General features: G+C 35.3%; 1 protein-coding gene across 1 annotated transcript in view; it reads left to right on the top strand.

Annotated features, from left to right (window-relative positions):
- Positions 1-25,526, top strand: part of PLXDC2 (plexin domain containing 2) — a 406,458-nt gene that overhangs the window by 253,637 nt on the left and 127,295 nt on the right. Inside the window, exons 5-6 of the mRNA XM_024765446.1 lie at positions 7,406-7,528; positions 20,679-20,797. Of these exons, the coding sequence (XP_024621214.1) occupies positions 7,406-7,528; positions 20,679-20,797 (242 nt within the window). The remainder of the gene's footprint in view (positions 1-7,405; positions 7,529-20,678; positions 20,798-25,526) is intronic.

Here is a 25,526-nt window from a genome sequence, read left to right as displayed (position 1 = left end):
ATATATATATATATATATATATATATACACACAGACTATACTTACACACAACCTGTTTACATAGGATCTATATATCCATCTGAAACAGTATATAAGACACTAGATTGGATGTATAAGCTCATGGCTAAGGTGTTAAAACCCAAGCCCATTGAGACATTTGGGATATTTCAGTTAAGCTGGAGAAAAAGGAAGGAACAGGCGTTCGGTTTGGGACTGGTGGTGCAAGGCAGATGGCCATCTTTGAGAAACAAAGCCCTTCTTTCTGGTAGCTCCTTTCTGGTCTAGATGAATGGTATTTCTCTTGCACTGAAAAGGGCAGGACAGTGAGGGGACTGTCAGTCCGTTCAAGACACCTCACGACTCGGATGGATTCTGCTAAAACTTGGGGATGAGATTTCTCTCTCTCCTAGGATGTATAAACAATAATGGAAAATGAAAACATTTCTGGAGGAATAAAGGTGGAAAAGTGTAGTCATCTTTTAAAAAATATAGAATAAAATTGGTTTTGGAAACTAGAGGCTAGATAGACTGAAATTCTAGGCAAGAATCTAAATGAGGTTTTCTCCCGCTATGTGTTTACTTTAAATTTACCCGATTTATAAAGTAGGACATGCAGTACTACAGAGTAGTCAATAAATACAGTGAGGTCTGGTGACGTAGAGCCTACCTGAAGGTGGCCTCTCATTGCATTTAGTCATCTTCCTTCCAGGGCTCTTTCCAGACATTTAAAAATGGATTTCAATGAGAGTTTTTAAGTCCTTGGAAAAGGAAGGGACAGTTTTCATTGTTCCTCATGGTAGTGGGGAGCCCTGGAGATGGAATGAAAGCCAAGCAAGGCATGAGCTCCTCTCTCTAGAGCAGGATAGAGCCTGGATGGAAGCCCAGCTGATAACCTGGAGATGTTCTAGATGGTTTCCCGAAGGGTTTATTTAGGTTCCGGTAAATGGGCAGAAATTCCAGGGGAGCCGATATTTATAGGTCAGGAAATAAAAGTGGTTGTCTTCTAGAAAAGCTGCACACAAGGGGCAAGGGTCAAGGTACTAGGTGGGATTTGAGATAAAGGCTTTGCAAACACAGGACAGCATACCCCAAACCAAGCAGACCTCAGGTATAGGGACTAACTCCCAACTACAATTTGGCTGCTACATGTAAGTCCAGCATTTGACAACAGGATCCCTGAATCCTCAGTCTAGGGCCGTAAGTCATTCAAAGCACCCTCCCCTTCTCCCCCTTGCAAGAGTAAGGCTTTCAAAATATAGTACCTGGATCCATCTGGACAGAGGGGATGGACTTGATTTTCAGGTAAAAAGGAGCAATGCAGCGCCTCCATGAAAAGCATGTAGGTCATGCACTACCCAACTCCTGGGGGTGCCATTCACTGTCTGCAGCGTGAAAGGACCCCTCTCTGGAAATCCCAGATAATCAGAAGCCTTTAGAACAGAGGGAAGAGGGGAACTGTTGACCGTAACAACTAAGAATTAACATGAGTTAAGAACATGTTACATTATTTATTTGAATAAGATGGAGAAGAAATAAGTTGCATCTTATAAGAAATAAGATGGAGAAGGCAAGAACTACAGGCAACGATTTTGTTAATAGTTAAAAATGAAAATGAAAGAAGTTATGGATTTTTGTCTCTCTTCCTTTCCTCACCTACATAATTCTGGCTCCTGTCCTTTCCTTCTGGAGTTGGAGAGAGGCACTTTATATCATCAACATAAATTTGATATTGGTAATTTCATGACCATAATTTGCAGCCAATAACCAAGTTGTCACTGGTTGCTTTTATCCCCCAGAGGGTGTCTGTTGTGATTTGTAGTCCCCATTGTGGCCTTAAGCCAATAGGATAAAGGAGTCTATGAGATGTGATATATTTTGACATATATAAGTTTTCACTGTATAAAATATGATTGACACCTGGTTGGAATTGTAAAGGAAAGGTATTTGGTGATTGACAAGAGTATAGGTTGCTTCCTAGGAGCCCGTGGTTAGCAAGTTCACATGAACTTCAGAAATGCTTCTGTTTTTTTTCTTTAACTGTCTAAGTTGCATGTACACACCAACATCCTCACAGTGAACTATGTGGTCTACTAGCAACAGTTTTGTCCAGAGGAAGCCTGTTACATGAAACCCGTCATTCATTGTACAGTTGCAGCTGGCAGGCAGTTAGCTACCAGATAACTTGCCACAACTTTTAATTTTCAGGTTAGCAGTTGCTGCCACATGTGGTTTTGTTTAAAAGGCTAACTGAACTACAAACAAGTATTTGTCTGAAAGGGGCTAGTTTATAGCACGTGATAATGTACTGTGATTCGTAAAATGGCATTTGTGCAAAATGTAAGTTGAATTATGCTCAAACTGCATTTGTTTGCTTCAAGCAAGTTGTCCACCACAAACACAGAGCAACTGATAAAACAATAACCACAAACAACACCCAGTTAAACAACTCAGTTCTTCATGCATAGAGATGGGACAGGTCATATATAAGGTTACGGAAGCATCAGTGTGAGGAATCTGTTCTCCAAATCTTCGTGGATAAAAGACCATAAATTTCAGATCTATTTGATTAATGTGTAGGGGCCATGGTACACATGTCATAAAGGTGGCAACAGTTGCATACACCATTGTCATTTGTACTCTAAAGGCAGCATTTAAATATAAGTGTTCACTGCCCTACAGGCTTACCCATCAGATCCAACCTTTCCTCTGGGGTCAAAAATATCAACTGAAAGATGATGAAGTAGAATATTTTATGTAGCTCTTTACACATTAAAGTTTCACAGAATGTTTCACAGGAAATTATAGCCTTTTCGTGCTTCCTTCATAACTGTGACACTTTCAATTAAATGAAACAACCATTTGCAACCAATAGGAGGTTGGTATTTTTACAAGGTGCTATTCCATCAGAATGTAAGGAAACATGTATCTACATAAGTGTAGAATGTTGGACATCAAGGCTGTTTTATTACCTGTTGTCTTGTAGTTAGGTTCAATGGTACACCTTAACCCAAATTGGAACAATGCCACGAAACACGTATCATATCATTTGAGTCTGAAGCACAATTTTGACGTTATATAAACATCCTAGCGCAGGTCTAATCAACTATTAGGCATTAGGCAGAAAAGGCTTCAAGGGGTGAAAAATAGAATTTAATTGATTTTTTTCCTGCAAATTTTTTGTTTTAAACATTATCTTTGAGTGTTTTTAACGTATTGACTCATTCAGCCATCATAACAACCCAATGATGTAGATATTACATTTAACAGATTTAGGAACTGAGCCACAGAGAGGTCGGGAACTTACGTCACACAGCTAGGAAATAATTGGATTTCACCGTCAAATATATTCCCTAATCATATGTCATTCACCTACCAACTTGAGAGTCACTTGGTGGCTTTTGATGGAGGAATCTATTTTAACTCTATTTGTACAATTTGCAGTTAGTAAAAGCAGTACAATAAAAGTAGCAGGATTTAAGGTGACTGCTGCTCTGCTCCAAGGTAGAGGTAGTGGAGCTTTCACAGAGAGGGCAGGTCTTTTCCTCCTCAAACTGCTTGTTTAAGTATGAAATCCAGTGAGGGAGAGTATATAGTGCTGGACACATAATGAATTCTAAAGTATGTTGTGACGAGGTCATAAAATTTGGAATCAGAAGACCAATTCTAGCCATGTGGCTTTAAGCAAATTACCCAGCCTCATTACATGCCTCACTTAATAAATAGAAATAATAATAATTCCTTTCAAAGTTATTTTAAGGATACAGTGAAGAAACTATATGAAAATAATGTAATTGGTAAAGTGGTATATAGCTATTGGTTAATTTCACAATGATCACAATGATATTTGTAGTTAGTAAATAGATAATTGTGGTTAATAAATATATAATGATTGGGCAAGGGTTATTCACGCCAGGACTTACAATGATAGAATCCTCAAATGACTTGATGAGGTTTACAGATTTAAAACTGGTTTATTCAAGTGACTAGAGACCATCTACAGAAACAGCCCAAGGAGATCCTTCAGTTGCAAGAGCAAAGCCGTCAATTTCAGCTGAGCTCAGAACTTGACTTTAGGTTTACTCATGAAGGCAAGAGAAATGCAGTGTGTAGCTATCACTTGAAATTCAAAAAACAAAATACATTTGCTTCTCTAATTTGGATCTTTTAAGTGGAGGTATCTTTCTGGGTTCCAAATTACCTGGGTAATAACCACTTTTCTACACATCTTATGACTAGGTAGATGAGTGCTATTTAAATTAGAAGCACATAGTGAGTAAAAGACATTTTGTGATTAGCTCTTCAAATGGCTACAACCAAGTTTGAAAGAAACAGTAAATATATGTTGCCTAAATTGAAAAATGAAATATTTTTTCTGTACAACTGGACATGCCCAAGACAACTAAAGAAAAGAGACAAATGTCTAAACGGGGTATTGGTAGCTATGAATTCCTTTGAAGATTTGGAAAAGATTTATTCCATTAAAGGACTCTTTACTTTGCATAGCTGGTTCTTATTCAACACCTGATTACACTTCCCTCCCTGCTCTCAGCAGGCCTGTAAGGTTTCTCTCCACTCAGTTATTAATCACTGCTGAAATGATATTTTTAAAACCTAGGAATGTAAGGGTAACTCAGTAGAGCCCATCGCTACAATCAAGCATTGTACTTCATAGTCACTACGAGCTAACCTAAGATAATGAAGGAATTGGGTTTCAGTTCCTAAGTAAACAAGAAGTATTCTCTGAATTAGCAAAACTAAACTCATTTTGTGGAGTAGTGGAGTTTCTGTATCCTTGGATTGTTTTTCACTTTAGTCTTGGTGGTGGTAGTCGTAATAGTGGTAACAGATTAATAGTAGTGGCAGACTTTCTTGTTAGTAGTGGTTGTAGCAGCTATAATACTCATAGGACTAGTACTTATAATTTATATTAATGTTATAATAATAGAAGGATCAAGAGTTGTAATTATAACTTTTACACGTTAGCAAATTCTTCCATCATTTTACTTAGATCTTTGGGAATAATTTGAGACTTCACCTTTAAATTTTGGGAACTTGTAGTTCTAGAAAACTTCTTCCTGATGAGAGGAAGCGGCAGGTAATGATTCTCACGATCTGAAAGACTGAGTTACATACAATAGAATGGAAAATAATGTTTTGCCAAATCTATAAATATAAATCTTATTTATTTTAAAAACTAATAGTAATAATTAAGTATCTGAAATCATTAATGGCTCCACATTTTTCAATTCTGTTTTTTTAGGAATTGCTGCCGCATTTCTTACAGAGTTGTTTTGGTGAATGAATTTTGTATTGATTTAAAATTATCTTACTGCCTTGAACTACTGCCCTCTTTATTCTTTAAATAAATCAGTTTCTCTTATTAATACATGGAGAATTTAAAGTAAGGGAATAAACTATCCAGAGCTACTGTCCCTGAAAGAACACTTTCAGAGTATAATTCAATTTTTTCTGTAAAAGATCATATTTATAGAATTTTTGTATTCGTTTTAATGGTGAAATTAATGGTGAATATAAAAGCATGCGGATGAGGATAGGAGAAAAGAAGTAAATCATAGACCCTGAAAAATAGTCACTCTTCATCTTTATAATTTTAAGGATGTGATGTTGGACTTTGAACGTTGAGAGCGTTGCTTTGAAAATTACAGGGAAATCAAATAAAAGCAATGACTCTTCCACCCTATCATATCTTTTAGTACACTTGAGCTACGCGAAAAGGCAAATGTACGAAGTTCTGCTCAAGACATAGGGAATTTATTTTGAAAGATATTTTTTGGCAAATGAGAAACAAAGAGTAATGGATGATTAAAACATGCTAAAGATTTTACCAGTTTAAGCATCATTTTTAAAGGTGAATAGCTATGATTCAATTATGCCTTTGATGAAAAATAAAAAAGAAAGTCAAAGGGGCCTCCCTGGTGGCGCAGTGGTTGAGAGTCCGCCTGCCCATGCAGGGGACACGGGTTCGTGCCCCGGTCCGGGAAGATCCCACATGCCGCGGAGCGGCTAGGCCACTGAGCCTGCGCGTCCAGAGCCTGTGCTCCACAACGGAAGAGGCCACAACAGTGAGAGGCCCGCGTACTGAAAAAAAAACAGGAAGTCAAAGGAAAGCTGGAAAGACAGAAATTGATTTCAAAGTAAATGACTACAGATTTAATTCTCCAATAACTTATCTAGAAATTACGGTTGAGAATTTAAAACAATAAAGGCCATGATATGCCAATGAAAGCTTTATTCAGACCATGAAGTGAGATAAAAGTTTTACACTTTTAGAAGTTTAAATTCTACATAATTTTGTGGTTTTTAAAAAAGTCCCACTTTTTAAATTAATTCTAATGGAAATAGAAAAATGATCTATAGTAACCCCAGATATGTAGTTAACTTACGATTGCCTAAACATTACCATTGCATTGTCACAAATAACTTGCTTTGGATTTTATTTTGTAATTACGTGTGTATGTGTGCACTTTTTATGTTCTTAATTGTGCACTTCCTAGATTAGTATGAAAAATTAGTTGGTATTCCCTGAGCTGACTCTCCTTTTAGGCAGCTACAGACCTTGGAGGCAAGAAGCCAGTATAGGATTAACAATTTGTCATGGATAATCCACAAAGTAAATAAACCCAGTGTGGATAATTGAAAGTGGGTAGGGTTGTAACATGGGAGGTATTGAAAGTTAATTCAAGACTGAAGTTCTCCATAGTAAATTCCCTCTGGTGAACAGCTAGAATAGGCTGGCATTGATAACTCTCTAAACAGAGAGAGGCATTTGTGCATGGTCAATGTTTTACCATCTTATCTGAAAACATATAGTCTACCTCCTTGACACAGTGCTACTTGAGCAATCTGAGAAAGGTGCAGTTTTTCCATGAGTGTTTAGCCTCCTTTCAACTTTGAAAAGATGGTCCAAAACATTTTCTTCATTTTAGTATTAAAGATACACATGTGTGATTTCTAAAATGTCCTAAACTGAGATTAAGGAAGGCAATTCAACATCATGAAAATACATTCATTTGTAAGCTGGACTTGCCTGTTTGACTAGCGTTTAAGATAACAAGGGATTACTAAAGGCAAATTTAATGTTTGAATTACTTATAGTACTATACTAGCCTCTTCAGCCTAATAATCTCTTCCAGGTAATAGTCACTTTCCTGCAATTAAAGTTGTACATACTATAGATTTCTGATTTACCAGTCTGCAAGGTGCTACCAAATCATATGGGAATTTGTCAGCTAATCCAGACTCAACTATTGCTGATCAGACATTAAGACATTAATTATGTTTCTTTTCTTTTTATTTTTGAAATGTGACTGAAGGTGAGTTGGGATACTTTAATTAAAATTTTCTGGACTTTTTCTTAACATATTTATTATTTTTCTAATTATAGGTTTCATATACACTGGAGAAGTTGTACATCGAATGCTAACAGCCACACAGTACATAGCACCTTTAATGGCAAATTTTGATCCCAGTGTATCCAGAAATTCAACGGTCAGATATTTTGATAATGGTATGTATTGGTTAGCCTCTTTTTTACTAAATGTATACTTATAAACATTAATCATAAGATTCATATTAATATTTTAGTAACCTTGGGTTTTTTGGGGGTAGACTGGAATTTTAAACTGCTTGATACAAGTGCCCCGAGATGACAAATGTTACAGTGCAGCTGTTAATACTGTTAATATGTGGAGTAAAGTATGTGGTTAAATGTCACTCGTTCATTCGTTCATTCATTTGTTCATTCAACAAATGTTTATTAACATGTATTGGGCACTATAATATATGAGTTGCTGTAAACGACGCCTCGAACAAAGCAAATACATTTATTTTATGCTAGTTGCAATACGTCCCTCCTATTAAAAAAAACAAAGGATAATTTGTTAGTTTTGATCTTCAGATAGAGGCAAGTGGCATAATATATTGATATTAAATTTCCAAAACTTTTGAATAATATGTACAATAAGATGAACACACCTTTTAAAAATCTAGGATTGTGGGTAATTAAAATCACTTAAGAAAAAGGTTTTCCTGACTTTGAAATATGAAATAGAGTAACTGACAACAACCTATCCCTACTATTTCTTTGCGGGGCATATAAAATAGTCAGAAAAGACCTAGAATATGTCACTAAGTACCATTCAAATCTAAGTAAGAAATGTAACGTCCTAAAGACATAAATGAATTTTCATGTCTACATCTTATTGAAAGCTGTAACTTTAGTAGAAAACGAAATTATAGGAAAAGAAGAGTTGTTTTGGAAACTTAAAGATAGAAATTTCTGTTCTCTTTATAATACAAAAATAGTATTTATTTGCCCAAATGACAATTTTATCTTTTAAAATAATGAAAGCATGTGGTCTGAACAGAGTTATTTCTTCTCTTGTCTTGCCTTAATAAGCAAGGAAGAAAATTACTATGGGGTAGCATAGACTTACTCGTGACCATGGCTTTCAGAAAATGACATCATTTTGCTGAAAGAGATCTGACCAGTGTGATAAAGCCACTTTACAGGTCAAAATAGCAAAAGAGGAAGAAAACTAAACATACTTAGATGTACACTTTGAGAAATGCATTTCAAACAATTTGAATAACACCAAAGTGTGATCCTTACACTTACAATATGAAGTAATACTAAATGTTAGCCATAATAATTATTTCCTTCTATTATTTTAAGAACTGTTATACTCTGTCCTCCCACTTAAAAAAACTGAGGTACTAAGGCCCAAAGATGTACAAGTAGATTTTAAGTATACTTTAGACAGAGCTACAGTGAGCAACTTATCTGAAGCTTATCCCATGACCTACTAGACAGAATGAATCTACCCTAAGTAAATAAGAAAGTTGAGTATTTTCCAAGCTTTGTCACTTACTAGGTGATGTTGGGAACATTTACTCATGGGCACAAGCTTCTGATGACCAAGTTTTTAGACTGTTAGCATCAAAATCATAAAGCAGGGGCTTCCCTGGTGGCGCAGTGGTTTAAAAAAAAAAAAAAAAAAAAAAAAAAAAATCGTAAAGCATATTAAGTCTCTTTCCCCATATGCTCTCTCACACACCCATGTACCTAGGTAGCTCAATATTTAAATTTTACTTTTATTTAAATGATTTTTAAAAATTAATGTATGCCACTTCAACCGGATTCTAAATTCTTTAAAAACTAGGACTGTGACTATTTATAAGAAATTATTTTCTCTTCAATACCTAGCACAAGAACTCAATACACAGTCGGTCCTTAATAATTATTCAATGAATGAATACATGAAAAAAATTAGGTATGTAAGATGATTTTTAATTCTGAGAGTTGTGACAGTACAAATACTCAAGAATTACTGTATTTTACTTTATTGAAATATCTTCTGTGTGATAACCAATGGGAATATTGCATTCTTACAATATAATAATAAATGCTAGTAACTGCCTGTGTTTTATTAAATGATTGAAGCACTTTTCAGTATTGTAAGGATCTTCACAAAGTCCTTTTATACCATAGCAACTTACTGAAATATTTCCAACTTTGATTGGTTAGGATCATTGAAGGAATGCTTAAGGATGGGAAACTCAACATTTTAGGAAAGCAAAAACTTCTCTAGAGGAGACAGCAGTTTAGAACATTTCTTCTAAGATAATATTTATGTAAGCATTAAAGCACTAGATTTTAAAAATCAGACGATGCTTCCAAATATTATAGCCAGCCTAGAAGTCACAGAATATTAATGCACAAAAACTCGAGAAGTTGTAAAACTAAACCTTTTAATAGAAAAATAATTTGGTGGCTCATAAACAGCAAATAGAAAGCGTAAGTCTTGCAGTGATCAGAAGCCTAATCAAACACAGAATCAGAAAATTGGGAGTTAGTAGTGACCTTAAATGCCCCTAGACCAACCTACCTGCCTGTTTTTATTTTGGAGATTAAGAAATTGGCATCCATTACTGATGAGACAGTTTGATCACCCTAGGGATACTAAGTTGCAACTGCTCAGTTCCATTAAGCACATAGGATGGTACAGCAGCTCATGTGGTCTGTTATATGAGCTTAAATTACAACTTCAGATCTGCCAGGAAGAACTTTACCATTAGATTTTGTGCCCATCATCAGAAAAACAGTGTGGGATTGTCAGTCATAAGCCAAGAGATGCACCACACTAACCCAGCTCTTTGGTGAATTCCAAGGTTTGCTCTTGGCAGATTATTCTCCTACATCCTAGCTGATGACCAAAGAAAGTGTCTTTTTGGTTCACTTACCTAATTGCTTCCTGTATTAGGTACTACCTAGGAAGCAATATGTGAGTAAGGCGCTGCTTAGAGAAATACAAGATCGTATCTCTAAAAGCCACTCTCACTAACCTGCAGACCATAAAGTTTTAGATTCAGCAACTTGGAATAAAAGGTAAAATTTGATATATTGATTATTCAATAAAACAAGATAGAGACATGTAATTAATTTTAAATTTTAATGATAACATTTACACTCAACTAATCTTACTAGTAGAACCATTTAAATTAAATGCTGGGGGAGCTGTGCTACTACATAATATAAAACATATTTGCACAATTAGTGTTATTTTTAAAAGTCTGCTACTAACAATGTATTGAAAATATCGTCACCAGAATTTGCATGAAAAACATTTAATTACTCAATTTAGGTAGACCTCTCTTGTGCACAAAGAATTTGAGGAAACTATATATTTTTTGATTGATTGCAGAAATCCCTAGAAGGCAAGAATTATTCCTCCCATGTTGTAGAAGAAACAGGTTCAAGCAGGTTAATTGTGTCCAAGGTCACACACAAAGTATTAGAGGCAGCACACAAGTCTAGCTCATCTGCCCTCCATTTCAGTGTTTCCTCTGCACCGTCAAAGTGTCTATTAGAAATTAGTGAGTAAGAAGGAGACTAGAGCTTGAGAGTTGTGAACACATGTGAAAGAAAAGAAGTGGTTGTTAGGAGGAATTTCATGATCAGAAAACCCTTTTACTTCTACAATTATGGGAAGTTTCCTGGCTATTATTGTCCTCTTGCCTTTTCCAGTTTTTAGAAAAATGGTTGTATAGATACAGAGATGCCCATGGAAGGAAGAGACCTGGGTTTTCACTTACAACAGGGGTATGTCTTGGGTGCTGCTTATAACTAAAAGTACCAAGGTAAAAGTTAAAAAAAAAAATGTTTTTTACTTCTAAAGTTTTACCTCAAGGAAATAAATAGATTTCTATATTTAAAGGGTACAGTGTGATAATTTGATATATATATATATATATATATATATATATATATATACATTGCGAAAGAATTTCCACCATCAAGTTAATTAATATTTTCATCACCTCACATATGTACCTTTTTTCTTTTCGGGTGGGAACATTTAAGTTTTATTCTCAGTAAATTTCAATTATATTGTACAGTGTTAGAAACTGTAGTCACCGTGTTATACATTAGATCCTCAGACCTTATTCATTGTATAAATGAAAGTTGGTATCCTTTTGTCAGCATCCCTCTATTTCCCCCAGACCCTAGTCCCTGGCAGCCGACATTCTAAAATCTGTTTCTTTGAGGTTGACTGTCTTTGTTTTGTTTTGTTTTTAGATTTCACATGTAATGTGATACCATGCAGTTTTTCTCTTTCTCTATTTGGCTTATTTCACTTAGCTTAATGCCCTCCAGATACATCCATGTTGTCACAAAGGCAGGATTTCATTCTTTTGGGGGCTGAATAATATTCCATTGTGTATATATACCACATATTCTTTATCCATTCATCCATAAATGAACACTTAAGTTGTTTTCATACTTTGGCTGCTTTAAGTAATGCTTCAATGAACAAGAAAGTATAGATATCTCTCTAAGGAAGTCATTTTGTTTCCTTTGGTATACACCCAGTAGTGGGATTCCTGGATCATATGGTAGTTTTCTATTTTTAATTTCTTGAGGAAATTCCGTACTGTTTTGCACAGTGTCTGTTCCAGTTACGTTTCCACCAACAGACTATAAGGGTTCTGTTTTCTCTGCATCCTTTCCAGGATTTGTTACCTCTTGTCTTTTTGATAATAGACATCTTAACAGGTGTGAGGTGATGTCTCATTGTGCTTTTGATTTGTATTTTCTGATGATTAGTGATACTGAGCACATTTTCATGAACCTCTTGGCCATTTATATGTCTTATTTGGAAAAATGGCTGTTTAGGTCCTTTGCCCATATTTTAATTAGGTTATTTGTTTTCTTGCTATTGAGTTGTGTGAGTTCTCTATTTATTTTGGATAGAATCCCTTATTAGATACATGGTTTGCAAATATTTTCTCCTATTCCATAGGCTGCCTTTTCACTTTGTTGATGGTTTCTTTTGCTGTGCAGAATATTTTTAGTTTGATGTAGTCCACCTTGTTTATTTTTGCTTTTGGTGTTAAATACAAAATAAAAAATATGATTACCAAGACCTATGTCAAGGAGCTTACCCTCTATGTTTTCTTCTAGGAGTTTTACATTTCAGGTATAACATTCAAGTCTTTAATCCATTTTGAGTTGATTTTTGTGTATGGTATATTCTTTTGCATGTGGCTATCCAGTTTTCCCAGCACAGTTATCCAGTTTGTTGAGAAACAGTTCTTCTGCATTGTATATTCTTGGCTCCATTATTGAAAATGAATTGACCGTATAAGCATGGATTTATTCCTGGGATCTGTACTCTGTTCCATTGATCTATGTGTCTTTTTTCCTTAATCCCAAAGCCATACTGTTTTGATTACTATAGCTTTGTAATATACTTTGAAATCAGAAAGTATAATGCCTCCAGCTTTGTTCTTCTTTCTCAAGATTGCTTGGCTATCTGGAGTCTTTTGTGGTTCCATACAAATTTTAGGGTTTTTTTCATTTCTGTGAAAAATTGTATTGGAATTTTGATAGGGATTGCATTGAATCTGTAGATTGTTTTGGGTAGCATCGAAATTTTAACAATATTAATTCTTCCAATCTAAGAACATGAAATATCATTCCATTTATTTGTGCCTTGTTCAGTTTCTTTCATCATTGTCTTACAGTTTTCAGTATACAGGACTTTCACCCCTTTAGTTAAATTTATTCCTAGGTATTTTCTTGATGCAATTGTAAATGGGATTGTTTTCTTAATTTCCCTTTCTGATAGTCTGTTATTAGCACATAGAAACACAACACATTTCTGTATATTGATTTTGAATCCTGCAACCTTACTGAATTCATTTATTAGTTCTAACAGTTTTTTTGGATTCTTTAGGGTTTTCTGTGTACAATACAGGCATCTGTAAATAGTGACAGTTTTACTTCTTCCTTTCCAGTTTGTATGCCTTTTATTTCTTTTTCTTGCCTAATTGCTCTGGCTAGGATTTCCAGTATTATGTTGAATAAAAATGGTGAGAGTGGGTGTCCTTGTCTTTTTCCTGATCTTAGAGGAGAAGCTTTCTGCTTAGTATCTTGTTAGCCTTAAGTATGATGTTAGCTATGGGCTTGTCATATATGGACTTTATTTTGTTGAGATGCATTCTATCTATATCTGATTTAAGAGTTTTTATCATGAGAGGATGTTGAATTTTGTCAGATGCTTTTTCTGCATCTATTGAGATCATCATATGATTTTTATCCTTCATTTTGTTAATGTGGCATATCACATTGATTGATTTGTGCATGTTGAACCATCCTTGCATCTCAGGAATAAATCCAGCTTGATCATGGTATATGATCTTTTTGATGTACTGTTGAATATGGTTTGCTAAGATTTTGTTGAGTATTTTTGCATCTATGTTCATTGGCTATATTGGTCTGTAAGTTTCTTTTCTTGTAGTGTCCTCATTTGGCTTTGGTATCAGGGTAATGCTGGCCTTGAAAAATGAGTTTGGAAGTGTTCTCTCTTCTCTATTTTGGAAGACTTTGATAAGAATTGGTATTAATTCTTCTTTAACTGTTTCATAAAGTTCCCCAGTGAAGCCATCGGTCCTGGATTTTTCTTTGTCAGAACTTTTATAATTACTGATTCTATCTCCTTACTAGTAATTGGTCTGTTCAGATTTTCTGTTTCTTTGTGATTCAATCTTGATTGATGGTATGTTTCTAGGAATTTATCCATATGTCCTAGATTGTCCAATTTGTTGGCATATGATTGTTCATAGTACAATAGTTTCTTATGGTCCTTTGTTTTCTATGTTATCAGTTGTAGTGTCTCCTCTTTCATTTCTGATTTTATTTATACTTTCTCTTTTTTCTTAGTCTAGCCGAAGTTTTGTCAAATTTTTTATCTTAAGAAAGCTCTTAGTTTCAATGATCTTTTCTATCATTCTAGTGATATCTATCTAATGGATCTTTTTAGTCTCCATTTCTTTTATTTCCATTCTGATCTTTGATATTTCCTTCTTCTGCTAACTTTGGGCTTGGTTTGTTCTTCTTTTTTAGTTCCTTGATGTGTAAGGTTAGGTTGTTTTTTGAGATCTTTCTTTTTTCTTCATGTAGGCATTTATCTCTATAAATTTCCTCTTAGAATTGCCTCTGCTGAATCCCTTAAGTTTTATGTTTTGTTTCCATTTTCATTTATCTCAAGATATTTTAGATTTCCCTTTTGATTTCTTCTTTGGCCCACTGGTTGTTCAGGAGGATATTTTTTAATCTCCATGTATTTGTGAATTTTCCAGTTTTCCTTCTGCTGTTAATTTGTAGTTTTATACCATTTTGGTCAGAAAAGATGCCTCGTATGAATTCAGGCCTCTTAAAATTGTTAAGACTTGTCTTGTGGCCTAAAAAAATTATCTATCCTGGAGAATGTCTTATGTGCACTTCAGTAAAATGTGCATTCTGCTGCTGTTTGATGAAATGTTCTATGTATTTCTTTTATTTTTTCAAGTGTATTTTATTTATTTATTTTTTAACATCTTTATTGGGGTATAATTGCTTTACAATGGTGTGTTAGTTTCTGCTTTATAACAAAGTGAATCAGTTATACATATACATATGTTCCCATATCTCTTCCCTCTTGTGTCTCCCTGTTCTATGTATTTCTGTAAGGTTCACCTGCTCTAATATGTAGTTTAAGTCCAATGTTTCCTTACTGATTTTCTGTCTGAATGATCTATCCATTGTTGAAAGTGAGATATGAAGTTCCCTATTTTTATTGTATTGCTGTCTCTTTCTGCCTTTAGATCTGTTAATATTTGCTTTATATATTTAGGTATTATGATTGGATACATAAATATTTATAAACATTTACAATTGTTAATATCCTCTTGATGAATTGACCTCTTTATTATTGAATAATGATCTTTCTTTTGTCTCTTGTTACAAGTTTTGGCTTAAAAGTCTACTTTTCTGGCATAAGTATACCTACCTCTGTTTTCTTTTGGTTTCCATTTGCATGGAAAATCTTTTTCCATACCTTTACTTTTAATCTACGTGTGTTCTTAAAACTGAAGTGAGTGTCTATGGGCAGCATATAGTTAAGTCTTTTTCTTAAACTCTTAACCCAGTCTGTGTCTTTTGATTGGAGAATTTAGTCCATCTACATTTAAAGTAACTATTGATAGGTATGGTTTACCATTGCCATTTTGGTAGTTGTTTTCTGGCTGTTTTGTAATTCCTTTGTTCCTTTCTTTCTCTCACTCTCCTTTGTGATTTGATTTTCTGTAGTGATACGCTTCAATTCATTGTATTTATCTTCTGTGCGTAAGTATTTGATCTGTGGTTACTATGAGGTTTACATAAAACATCTTATACAATCAATTTTAAGCTGATAACAACTAACTTCAAACTCATACAGAAGCTCTACATTTTTACACCTTCCACCATATTTTATGTTTTTGATATAACAATTTATAACTTTTTATATTGCATATCCACTAACAAACTATTGTAGTTATAGTTATTTTTAAAACTTTTGTCTTTTAACCTTTATACTAGAATTATAAGTGATTTTTCCACCACCGTTATGAGTATTCTGAATTTAACTATATATTTACCTTTACCAGTGAGTTTTTCTTTTATATATATAATTCTTGTTACTTACTAGCATTCTTTCATTTTAGCTTGAAGAACTCCCTTTAACATTTCTTATAAGTCTGGTCTAGTGGTAAAGATCTTTTTCAGCTTTTGTTTGTCTGGAAATTTCTTTATCTTTCCTTTAATTCTGAAGAACAACTTTGCTTAATAAAGTACTCTTGGTTAGCAGGTTTTTTCTTTCAGCACTTCGAATACCTCACCCCACTCTCTCTTGCCTGCAAGGTTTCTGCAGAAAAATCTACTAACAGTCTTTAAAATTTCCCTTGTAAATAACAAATTGCTTTTCTCTTCTTGCTTTTAAGATTCTTTCCTTGTTGTTAACTTCTGTTAATTTGATTATAATGTGTTTCAGTGTAAATCCCTTATGATTCATCTTTTTTTGGTATTTTTGAGCTTTCTGGATCTGGATGTCTGTTTTTTTTCCCCAGGTTAAGGAAGTTTTCAGCCATTAGTTATTTGAATAATCATTTTATTTTTAATTTATTTTTGGCTGCGTTGGGTCTTCATTGCTGCACGCAAGCTTTCTCTAGTTGCGGCGAGCGGGGCTACTCTTCGTTGTGGTGGGCGGGCTTCTCACTGAGGTGGCTTCTCTTGTTGCAGAGCACAGGCTCTAGGCATGTGGGCTTCAGTAGTTGTGGCACATGGGCTCAGTAGTTGTGGTTTGCAGGCTCTAGAGCACAGCCTCAGTAGTTGTGGTGCGTGGGCTTAGTTGCTCTGAGGCATGTGGGATCTTCCCAGACCAGGGCTCGAACCCGTGTCCCCTGCATTGGCAGACAGATTCTTAACCACTGCACCACCTGGGAAGTCCTCTCTGAATAATCCTTCTGCCCCTTTCTCTCTCTCTTCTCATTCTGAAATCCCTATAATGTGAATATTGGTCTACTTGATGGTGTCCCATATGTCCCTTAAGCTATCTTCACTCTTTTTCATTCTTTTTGTTCTCTCTCTGCTCCTCTAATTGGATCAGTTCCGCTGATATGTTTTCAAGTGCATTGATCTTTTCTTTTACTTGATATAGTCTGTTGTTGAACCCCTCTATTAAAACTTCCAGTCAGTTATTGTATTCTTCAGTGCTATGATTTCTATTTAGTACTTTTTATATTTTCTGTCTCTTCGTTGAAATTCTCACTTTGTTCATGCATTGCTCTCCTGACCTCAGTGAGCATCTTTTTTTTGTTGTTTTTTGGCTGCACTGTGTGGCATACCGGATCTTGGTCCCCCACCCAGGGATCAAACCTGTGGCCCCTGAAATGGAAACACAGAATCTTCACCACTGGACTGCCAGGGAAGTCCAGTGAGCATACTTATGACTGTTATTTTGAACTCATTTGGGTAAATCACTTACTTCTGTTTCATTAAGATCAGTTTCTAGAGATTTATCTTGTTTTTTGTTTGGAACATATTCCCCTGTTTCTTCATTTTTCTTTACTCACTGTTAGTTTTTGTACATCAGATAAATAGCTACCTCTTTCAGTCTTGTCAGAGTGGTTTTCTGTACAACATGAACTTCATCAATCAGCTTAGCTCAAGCTCCTGGTTGTCTTCCAAACCTTTGTGATTGTTCAAGGCACCATCTTTGTTCTCAGTGGCATCCAGTAGTTTTGGTTGTGCCAAGAGCCATCAGTTTCCCAAAGGGGAAGATCGCAGTCAGCACCTAGATTTGTTGGCAGTCCCTCAGGCAGCAGCATACTGGAAAAGTATGCAGTCAAATCCTCTCCAGGGATAAACTGGGAGACAGGTATTTTGTCTGCTCCCTCTCTACTGAGCCTCGAGGGGATAGCCAATGCAAGTGATGCAAGTGCTCACAGGTGTGCCTGTTAACAATTGCTTCTTTGTGTGCTACAGTCCTGTGGGACTCATGAATGCAAACCCCATTGTCTCTCAGAGCAAGATGACCTGGGGGCCTGTCCTCAGGTGGCAGCCACAAAAGCTGGGTGCCAGACATGTGTGCAAGCTCCTTCCAGAGAGATGCTGGTGACTTGGTTTTATCCTTGGACTGAGCCAAAGGAACCAGGTAGGGGAAGTACCCACTGGCTCTTTTGCGCTCCAGAGGATCACAGTAAGCACCTAGATGTGTGCACTTTCATTATGGGTATTTTCTCAGTTGCCTCATGTATAGCAGTCACTCAGCTAATCTTGGATTTCTCTCAAAGGAAATTGCTCCTTGTGTAGCTGTACATTCAGTGTATCCATGGGAAGAGGGGAAGTCAGGAGCCTCCTATGCTGCCATCTTGGTCAAAAGATCTCAGCATTAAGTTATACTCAAAAACACAGTAATGACGGTGTTCTGGTCTACTCCAATCACCTGGTACAGGAATGAACTCAGGAAGTCAGACAGAAGAAATGTATAGGGCAAGTTACATGGGAAAGGGTATGGAGCATACATGCCCTCTCTGGGCACTCTACTCTCCTAGCATCTCCACATCTTCACTAACCCAAAAGCTCTCTGTCATGCAATATTGATTTTTTTTCTTTTTAATCATATACTTACTGACCTGGGAGATAAGTTATGCTCTCTTAGTTCTGTGAGTTTCATTTCTGTACATCATTTTTTGGCAACAAGACTTTTTAAAAGATTAGAAAATCCAATACTTAGAGCTAAGCAAACATCTTAGCTGCTCATTTGTTTTCTTAAACAGTGTCAGTTAATGAAATTAGAACACTCCCTAACACAATACACAAAAATAAACTCAAAATGGATTAAAGACCTAAAAGTAAGACCGGAAACTATAAAACTCTCAGAAGAAAACATAGGAAGAATGCTCTTTGACATAAATCACAGCAAGATCTTTTTTGACCTGCCTTCGAGAGTAGGAAATAAAAACAAAAATAAACAAATGGGACCTAATGAAACTTAAAAGCTTCCGCACAGCAAAGCAAACCATAAACAAGATGAAAAGACAACTCTCAGAATGGGAGAAAATAATTGCAAACGAATCAACAGACAAAGGATTAATCTCCAAAATATACAAACAGCTCATGCAGATCAATATTAAAAAAAAAAACAACCCAATCAAAAAATGGGCAGAAGACCTAAATAGACATTTCTCCAAAGAAGATATACAGATGGCCAACAAACACATGAAAAGATGCTCAACATCACTAATCATTAGAGAAATGCAAATCAAAACTACAATGAGGTATCATCTCATACCAGTCAGAATGGCCATCATCAAAAAATCTACAAACAATAAATGGCTGGAGAGGGTGTGGAGAAAAGAGAACCCTTTTGCACTGTTGGTGGGAATGTAAATTGACACAGCCACTATGGAGAACAGCATGGAGGTTCCTTAAAGAACTAAAAATAGAATTACCATGTGACCCAGCAATCCCACTATTGGGCATATACCCAGAGAAAACCATAACTCAAAAAGACACATGCACCCCAATGTTCATTGCAGCACTATTTACAATAGCCAGGTCATGGAAGCAACCTAAATGCCTATTGACAGACGAATGGATAAAGAAGATGTGGTGCATATATACAATGGAATATTACTCAGCCATAAAAAAGAACAAAATTGGGTCATTTATAGAGACGTGGATGGACCTAAAGACTGTCATACAGAGTGAAGTAAGTCACAAAGAGAAAACAAGTATCGTATATTAACGCATATATGTGGAATCTAGAAAAATGGTACAGATGAACCTGTTTGCAAGGCAGAAATAGAGACACAGATGTAGAGAACAAACGTATGGACACCAAAGGGGGGGAAGAGGGGTGGTGGGATGAGTTGGGAGATTGGGATTGACATATACACTAACTAATACATATAAAATAGGTAACTAATGAGAACCTGCTGTATAGCACAGGGAACTCCACTTTGCTGTACAGTAGAAACTAACACAATGTTGTAAAACAACTATATGTACCCCAGTAAAATAAATAAATAAATATAAGTGAAACCTAAAAGAGAAACACTGATCAAAACAAAACAAAATATAAATTCTTATTGGTGGCTATTAAACTGTGTTTCAATTACTGTTTCATGTTAATACTTTTATAATAAACACTGGCAGGTTGACTCGTCAGAATATGATATATAGTACTGAAGATTCATCCCAGTGTACTTAAAGGGGCTTCAGAAATGTTAGCCTGAGGCCCTTTAAGCTACCTTGCAACCTTTTAGAAGCAGTACAACAAAGGAATGCAGACATTGTGAATTAAAGAGGAAAATTCCCATGAGTGTTAAAGAAATTTCTTTAGCATATGGAAGTGTATAATTCTAAGTACGAAATAGACATTTTCAAGTCTGATTCTAGCTTCCCTGAATGTGTTCCTTTCTCTCTCAGCATTTGTCAAATGTATTTGAAGTTCATTCAAGCCATTTGGGTTGCATTTTGAAAGTGTCTCATGGAAATTTAAGCAGACAGTACCCATTAACATTACTGGACTTCCTCAGGCAAAATTCCCCCATACTGGGCTCAATATTAACCTCAGTATGAGGTTAGATTTTACCAAATATTTAGAGAATACTCAATTCTTTAAAAGTATCCCAAATGCTATGTCAGTAACAGAAATCCAGTTAACTATGTGAAATTCAAGCAGCACAGCTACTAGATGTGAAGGTTAGATCCATGATTTGTGAAGATTCCCACCAGAATTGATTGATACATTTTTCTCACTGCATTTCTTTTGTTCCAATGGGGTTTATAGGCACAGCGCTTGTTGTCCAGTGGGACCACGTACATCTCCAGGATAATTACAACCTGGGAAGCTTCACATTCCAAGCAACCCTCCTCATGGATGGACGTATCATCTTCGGATATAAGGAAGTAAGTAATGTACTGATAATCTCCTTCCCTATTGACTTGACCTCTCTATCTTTTCCTCCAAGTGTCAAGAAAAGGACATTTTACAGTCATGAACCTCAGATCATTTTCTCACCTCTTGGTTTCTTTTGCTTTATTGAAAAAAATACAATTTTTAAAATCTACTGAGTAGCACTAATTGTTAATTCTTTGGGTTTTGTTTTATTTTGCATTCTGATATCCTTGGCATTCTGACCCATGAGTTTCATAAAATTATTAAATAATTATATTGTTGTGGTAGTATAATGAAATATCTCTAAGAAAAAATATTTCCAATTTGGAAGGATTTTCATCTAAATCTGATTACTTATATTTATACTATTTATTTGTTTCTGCCTTGTCAACTTCTTTGACATTTTTTGGCTATAATTTCAAAAGTGTTAATAGACATGAAGTCTTGTGTGGCTCAATGACCCAATACTGAAAGTATTCCACGACAGCTGAGTCCACAATCCCTTTGGCCAATGTTTATTGCCACCTGACAGGAAAGATTAATTAGAGATCAAAGTGACAGACAGAATAAAGAAATTTAAACTTAGTTTGTTTCATTTTACCAAATTGACAGGGAATGGAAATTGACTAAATTGTAGCCTTTAGTTTACAGAACGTCTAAATTAGAATAATAGCATGTTTGGCTTAAAACTCTATTGACAGTGTAATTAAGGTCTATTAGACAACCTAAACTTTGGGGGAAGAAAATACAGAATATAAGAATAATATATCAGATGTGATGTTTTAGGCAGTTAGTAGTGACAATGTGAATTGATAATGGGCATTATTAACCCATGGATTAATGGGTATTTATAATACAGACTCAACATCTTATTTTCAATTGAAGGGTTATTTTTCCCTTGGGAAATGAATCCCTGGCTATTAAAAAGATGCTGACAATTTAAAAAGGATTCACTTTGGTCATGTCTTCTGAAATCTATCTTTTCTATAAAGTGAGGGATGGTTGTATTTCAACTCAATAGGCCAACTTCTGGAAATCTCATAACCATGTTATATGTTTCCACTCTTTTGAAGAATTCTTCCATGTGGAATTAATCATTTACTTGGGGCAATAGTATACACAGAATATAATGTAAGATCCGTTATGCTTGGTGCTTCCTTATCCAGAGCTATGTTTTCGTATCATAGCCCACCATATCCTTATATCACACTCCCTGGAAGCTGAGACAATATTGCTCAAAGGGACTCATTCTAGTTTTCATTATAATCTAGTGTATTGCTGGGACTGTAGAATGATGTTATGGAATATTATTTTCAACATTTTAACCAACAGTGGTAAAATTTCTGGAAAGAGGCAGAGTCAGTAAGTCTAGAATCTAAAATCTCACTAATTGCAGGCTTTGTCAAAACAGAGGTTTGTGTTCTTATTGTGGTCTCTCTCGCTAGTCTTTATTATCAAAATTGTCATCTTTATTTATACTGTTCTCAATGGGTGTCTCACATTGCAGAGTAACAGTTTATTTTTCCTATTCTCTCTTTGTAGTGAGGTTGGTATTTTTAAAATGTCCTTTTCTTTTCTTTATTTAATCAAAGAGAAATTTTCCATTATGGTTTTCCTGTTTTGTCATGAGAATATTAAGCTGACAGGCAATTTTAACACTTTCTTAATATTTCCAGACTATCAGTCCTTCTGAATTTAGAGTTCTAAAGAAATCACTACTTTATTATTTGCCTCACTGTCCTTTCTCTGTCCTGGTTAAAAAACGGTTACTTATTTCCTATTCTACCTCTTTGCTTCCTGATAACTGTCATGTATTTTATTTTGCTGAGGCAAATTTCTATTTGTAAAATTTGCCACAATAAGGATCCCCATGCATTTGAGGTGAGAGCTAGGTGCTCCTGGCCTTTCTAGAAAAATATTTATAATTTCAATTACATAAATATTATGTAATTGATGTATTATCATTACATAATGTATTATCCTTGACAAAGTGCTTTCACATACATTATAGTTATCAATTCTTCAACAGTAACTTATATTCTTAATATTCTTAGCCTTTTACAAAGGCACTGGCACATAAAAGGTGTTTAATAAATGTGTGTGGCTTAATTATGGAGTTAGATCATACACAATTTATCTTTATTTTATCTTTATTTATCTTTATTTATTTTATAGCTAAGCAGACAATCAGAAAGGTTAAATGACATGCTTGAGTTTACAGAGCTAGTTAAGGACAAATCCAGAACAAAAAACCTTAATGTGGTGACCCCAAGATACCTCAACATTTTTTTCTTTCCCAAGGAGATTATGTAAAACAAGTCACAAATCTATTTCTCATTTGTTTTTTTCCAATAAATATTTGTTAATGTTTGGTGTTTAGTAATCTTTTTATATGACTCCCATATATTACACAATTACAGTCCCATAAAGTCAGGAGAAGTATTCCTAATTAAGCTATAGAGCTAATGAAATTGTAAGAACCTAAGAATATAAGGAGTATAATTTTGTATTCCTATTCAGATTAAATATACCGAAGCAAAGTTATAGGTTGCAAGGTAAGTGCGGTTCTTACTCTAATTAGTTGCTTTTAACTGATTAATGCCAGCTTTGTTTTATTTTATTATATTTTACATGAGTGAGAAGAAAAATTCTGATTTATTCAGAAACTACTAATAATTTTACTCAACATGGAGGAAAATTAGTATTTCATTGAATAAATTTTTGACACAAATTTCACTTTTATTACCCTCAAATGATTTATTCCAGTAGTTAATTATGTTTCTCTTAGTAACTCTTTTTTTTTTTGCGGTACGCGGGCCTCTCACCGTTGTGGCCTCTCCCGTTGTGGAGCACAGGCTCCGGACGCGCAGGCTCAGCGGCCATGGCTCACGGGCCCAGCCGCTCCGCAGCATGTGGGATCTTCCCGGACCGGGGCACAAACCCGTGTCCCCTGCATCGGCTGGCAGGCTCTCAACCACTGCGCCACCAGGGAAGCCCCTCTCTTAGTAACTCTTAATGTGCCAACTGCCCATACTAACCACTCAGATGACCTCCAATTCTGTCATGTTCCGTATGTAGTCATGTCTCCAACAGCATAATTTTTCACAGTGCAGACTGTGATAAATAATGATCAATAAATTAGGAAATACATTTGTACTTATAACAATCTTAATGAGATTGAGATAGGGCAGTTACTACTGCTGTGTGAAATAAGAGTAAATACAGATTTGTTCAAAGAATTTAATGACCCTTCACAAAGTCACAGTGTTCTCCTAACCATACTGGTGAGAGAAGTAGTGGGGACACAGATTCCTTTAAATAAGTTACCTCTCCCAAGATTATAGCTCTTTATTATTCAACCAAAGATTTGAAATTATGTTTTAAGTTGTAGGCCCTTATTGCTACACAGCTGTTTATTTTAGTTAACTTCAAAGATACAGTTTACTTAGGATGGAAGTGAAAACACAAAAAACATATTGTTTTTTTCAAAAGTTTCCTCTCAAATTATCAACCATTCACTTTAATGCATTTTTCAGTTTCAGGGTATCCATTTGTTTCTTTTGCATAGATTTAATTACCTAATGAAATTAACCATCTTGTCATCTATATTCTTAAATATATTAATAACAGTTCTTTTAAAGTTTATAGCTAACTCTAATATCTAGATTTCCTATGGGTCTGTTTCTATCATCTCTTTTTTACTTTGTTTCTTTTTCTGTAGATTTTCATTGACTGGTCATGTCTCCTTGCATGTTAGGTAATTTTTGATCAAATGTTGGGCATTGTTTACAAAATAGTAAAGAGATGCTTTGAGGTTGTGGATGATATTTTCTTCTTCAAGGAAGGGTTTACTTTTTTTGTTAGGCAGTTAGGAGGGAACAGATTACTTACTACTGAGCAGGACTAAGCTCATTCACAGTTGAGCATTGGCCCTTATAAAAACTGGTATATTTCCGGTTAGCCCTAACTCTTAGAATGTAGTCCTTCAGGAATCTCCACAAAACGCCTGGGTAATTACTATGGACCTTTTGCCTTAGTGGTCCTGAGCTCTGTGTTTTCCACAACTCCATGAGACTGCCTGAAGTTCTGTTCAAATTTTCTGTCTCTAAATCTGGCCCATTAATTGTCAAATGCCTTGAAGGGAAAGCAGTGTTGGTTTCACCTCTGTGATTTCCTTTCTTTGGAATCTTGGCTTTTCAGGTCCTTGTTCTTTGACAGCCACCTGATGCCTTCAACAGATGCTTTTCATATGTTTTTTATCTTTCCTGCTTGGTCTCAGTAGTAGAAATGATGGCCTTATACAAGTTTGTCTGCCACAACCAGAAGCCCCGTTCATTTTTAAAAGCAACCTACAAATTTGTAAACTCTAACATTTATTGAGCTCTTCATATATGCTAGGCAGTGACCGACATGCTTAAAATTTGTCTTATATTATTCTCACAAAAACTAAGAGGTTGTCACTTTTATCATTTACAGAGAAGGAACCCAAAACACCCAGAGAGGTTAAGTAACTTTCCCAAAATTATGAAACAAAGATTCATCCAAGGGAATATGACTCCAGAGCCCATAGGCCCAACCACTGTACCTTAGTGCCTCCCTACAAACTTCCTTTTCAAGAAATGGCTGTATTGCTTTATTCATTTTGATATCCCTGACAGTCTTTCCTGGTTAGTCATTATTGTAGTGTAACTCAGCCACTTGAGAGCACAGGTAAGAATGGTTTGCCTTTCCACAGCACTT

The sequence above is a fragment of the Neophocaena asiaeorientalis genome, unplaced genomic scaffold, assembly GCF_003031525.2.
Source record: "Neophocaena asiaeorientalis asiaeorientalis breed wild unplaced genomic scaffold, Neophocaena_asiaeorientalis_V1.1 scaffold217, whole genome shotgun sequence".
NCBI classification, from domain to species: domain Eukaryota; kingdom Metazoa; phylum Chordata; class Mammalia; order Artiodactyla; family Phocoenidae; genus Neophocaena; species Neophocaena asiaeorientalis.
Note: the sequence above shows the minus strand (reverse complement) of the source record. Positions and strands in the feature narration are given on the sequence as shown.